General features: G+C 43.4%; 1 protein-coding gene across 1 annotated transcript; it reads left to right on the plus strand.

Annotated features, from left to right (window-relative positions):
* The first annotated feature begins 285 nt into the window (after nucleotides 1-285).
* On the plus strand, nucleotides 286-3,075 carry MAP10 (microtubule associated protein 10). The gene has a single exon (NM_001098148.1). It carries the CDS (start codon nucleotides 298-300, stop codon nucleotides 3,034-3,036), a length of 2,739 nt encoding a protein of 912 aa, NP_001091617.1. The 5' UTR covers nucleotides 286-297; the 3' UTR covers nucleotides 3,037-3,075.
* Nucleotides 3,076-3,581: the final 506 nt, after the last annotated feature.

Raw genomic sequence — 3,581 nt, forward strand, 5'->3', positions numbered from 1 at the left:
GGACCTGTAGTGATAAAACGTGACTCGAACAACAACAACAAAAAACATGCTTTTACTGCTCTCCCCACCCCGCCCCATTCATAGCTTCGGTATTATCATAAGCATTGTGTTTATACAAGTCTGGAAACCAAAGAGGTATAGTGAGAAGCCAAAATTCCCAGAGCAGCCGCATCTCGGACCTATCAGGGCGCCCTCTCAAGTCTCGCGAGAGAACAAGACAGGCGCCGGGTTTTCCCTGTTTCTCGCGAGAACGAAGGACTTCTGCTTTCAGCTCACAGCGTCTCCGGGGCAACAGCAATGGCGTCCGCGGTGTCTGAGCGGCTTTTCTCGCTGGAGCTACTCGTAGACTGGGTATGCCTTGAAGCCGGGCTGCCGCAGCCACCCGTAGTTGCGGAAGAGGAGCAAAAGGAGGAGGGAGAGGGAGCATCGCCGCCGCGGCCGTCGCGCAGCCTGTGCCCCGCGGTGGCCTTCCGCCTGCTGGACTTCCCCACGCTGCTGATTTACCCTCCCGCCGGCCCCGCCGCCCCCGCCCAGGAATCTCGGCCTGGCCTGGTTAGCTTCCGTCGCGGCAAGTCCTGCCTCTTCCGCCTGCAGCCCGCCACCCTGCACCGCCTGCTCCTTCGGACTCCGCTTTACACCTTGCTGCTCCAGCTGCCCCCCGGGCACCCGACCCCTGCCCCGCAGCTCCTGGGGGCCTGCAGCATTTCTCTGGCCGCGGCGGTCCACAAGGTCCTGGGGTTCGCCGCCCCCGGCAGCTCCCAGAGTCATCGGGGAAGTTTCCCGCTGTGTAACCGAGACGGGGAGCGGATTGGGGACATTGCTCTGGGCTACCGCCTGAGTGATCTGGGAAGCAGCTTGTTGGGCCATCTGGAGCGGCCAGTCGCTTCTCCAGGAGGTGGAGTGGAGGGTATGGAGGTGCAGAAGTCAGTGGAGGTCAGCCCCCAAACCTGGCAGGAAAACCAGCAGCTGCAGCAGCCAGACTCAGAGCCAAGCCCAGGAGATGCTGATAAGCCTCTGGTGGATGTAAAAATCTCAAGGGCAGGGAAGGATTTGAAGGGAAGAGCTTTCCATAGCAAGGCTGACTCTGATTACACGGATTCTATGGAAAATGGCAAAACCAACTCCGATATGTGTTCAAAGGGTAGCAGTGAGAGGAGTGTTAGCCCCCCAAATCAAGAAGGCACAGAGGTGGAACTTGAAACTAACATAATTTGCCCTCCTCCTCTGTATTACACTCATTTGACTCAAGAAAAGACACCCCCTAAACAGGGTAAAATTACCATTGAGCCTCAAATTAATGCATCTGAGGAATGGGATGATGGTACTTTTCTGAAAGAAAACGTAAATCCCCCAACACATACTAATCCTCCAGAACATACAAATTCTGCAACAGGTGAGAGTTGTTCAGTGCTTATAAATCCTGCATCCGTTCAGGATACAGGAGCAAGTAATCAAACTACAGACCATCCTCCAACTGAACAAAATAGAATTAATACTATAAGGCAACTGCCTTTGTTAAATGCTTTGTTGGTTGAATTGTCCTTGTTATACAACCAACCCATGGCAAACCCTACTCATATACATCCTCACTTAGCCTGGTTATATAGAACTGAGGATAAGAAGTCACCAGAATCTTCGGTGAAATCCACCTGTAAATCTGAATCTAAAAAGGATAAGCTTTCTGTGGGGGAAAATGAGAAGTCAGTGAGTCTTCAGTATAAAAAGAACCAAACTGAAAACCTTAAGAAAGGTAAATATTTTGAAAAGAAAGGTGGTGCCCCCCAAAAAAGAGTTTCAAGGGGAAAACTACTTTATGGCTTAACAAACACACTTAAACTACGTTTAAAACAAACAAATCCTGATATGTTAGTAGAATATGAAAAGAAAGAACAGTATAAAAAAATGCAAACACAAATGTTAGGTGCAAAACTCAGAATTCCATCATCCAAAGTTAAGATACTAAGTTTTGCTGAACTGTATCAGAAGCCACATGAACTGCCTAAAGATAAGTGTTTAGAATCAGATGCATCTTTCGCTGAAAATAGCAATACCTCAAAGCAAATTAGTGTAGTTGTTGATGACCCTAGCACAACCACAGAAACTAAACTGAACTGTGCAACTGAAAAGACAGTTGATTGTGATGAAAATAGAAGCAATAATGGTTTTTTGGGAGAAATTTTGAGTCCTGCAAATTCTGTTGTCTCAGAAAGGTTTATTTGTACAAATACTTTGGAAGGAAAAGTATTTGGAAGGAAAAGTATCCAAAGTCCAGGTGTTTTCCAGCAGGTTGCAGTAGTTGACAGAACTGTAGTAGATAAAGAAATAGATGACAAGCAGGTCAAAATCACTGGTGATGACATTCTAACTGTTGATATCAATGAAAAGAATCCAAGTACAAGTAGTTGCTCTGAAAGCATCTCAGAACTAAAGTATTCAGATGACTTCACCAGTCCTTGCAGTTCTGAAGACACCAGCAGAATTTTACGAGCTTGTGATAGCAGTCCAGGCACAGAAAATCCAAAAAACAGTCAACATACAAGCACGTCCAGTGAAACAAGATTGTCCATAAGGAAAAACAGCAGTGCAAAGAGTTCTATTCTTAGTCCACCTTTTTCAGCTGGATCTCCAGTACTCTCACATAAAAGATTTCCTGTTTCAAAGACTCAAGATAAAAGTCTGGAGGAAGCATCTTCCAGTGATTTCTCTTCATCACAGTGGACTGAGGAAAAAGAAAACCAGAGAGACCAAAACAGTATGCATAATTCTAAAGTTATAAAGCAGGATCATGACATCTCTGCTAAACCTAAAACAAGAACAGGTTGCAAGTCCTCAGAAAAAAGCCAGTCACCTCGGACATCTCAAGTGAGTTCTTACCTGCCTTCTAATCTGTCGGAACTAGAACTTAATGTTCTGGATTGCAGTACTTTAGATCACTTTGAAGAAGACTGTGATGACCTTGGTTCACTAAACATTTCCAAGCAATGCAAAGATATTTGTGAATTAGTAATAAACAAACTTCCAGGATATACAGTGTAAAAATATGTGCTTTTAAATAACATTTAATTTGTTTTATAATCTATGTGTACTGTTAGTGAAACAATTTTAATAGCCGTACATAATTTTTAGTACATAAATGTATGTGAATAATTCTTTTTCAGAATATAAGTGTTTGTCATTCCTTTGGGGTTTAAGTAAGATTCTACCACTAAATCTGACAAGATTGATCATGAGATGGTCTTATAAGTAAGATTTAAATTGTTCAATCTTATAAAAATAAAAGTATCTTCCTAAACTGCCCCATTAAAGTATCCTAAAGCTGACTTCATTCACACCATTGAAAACAGAAGGCTACTTAACAAAGATACCTTCAAATTTTAATGGAAATAAATCATTTAATGGATATAGAAGACTTACTGTTGAGAAGCAGAAAGGTACAAAAGAATTTAGGGTATAGCTACTGCAGTTATAAGGGGTTAACATTTTATTTAGACATGAATTTTTTAGGGAAGTCTTCCAGGAACCATACACATTCCATATCTCTAATAGTTGAAATCCTTTTTATATGCTGTCATGGAGCTCTG

The sequence above is a fragment of the Bos taurus genome, chromosome 28 (genome assembly GCF_002263795.3).
Source record: "Bos taurus isolate L1 Dominette 01449 registration number 42190680 breed Hereford chromosome 28, ARS-UCD2.0, whole genome shotgun sequence".
NCBI classification, from domain to species: domain Eukaryota; kingdom Metazoa; phylum Chordata; class Mammalia; order Artiodactyla; family Bovidae; genus Bos; species Bos taurus.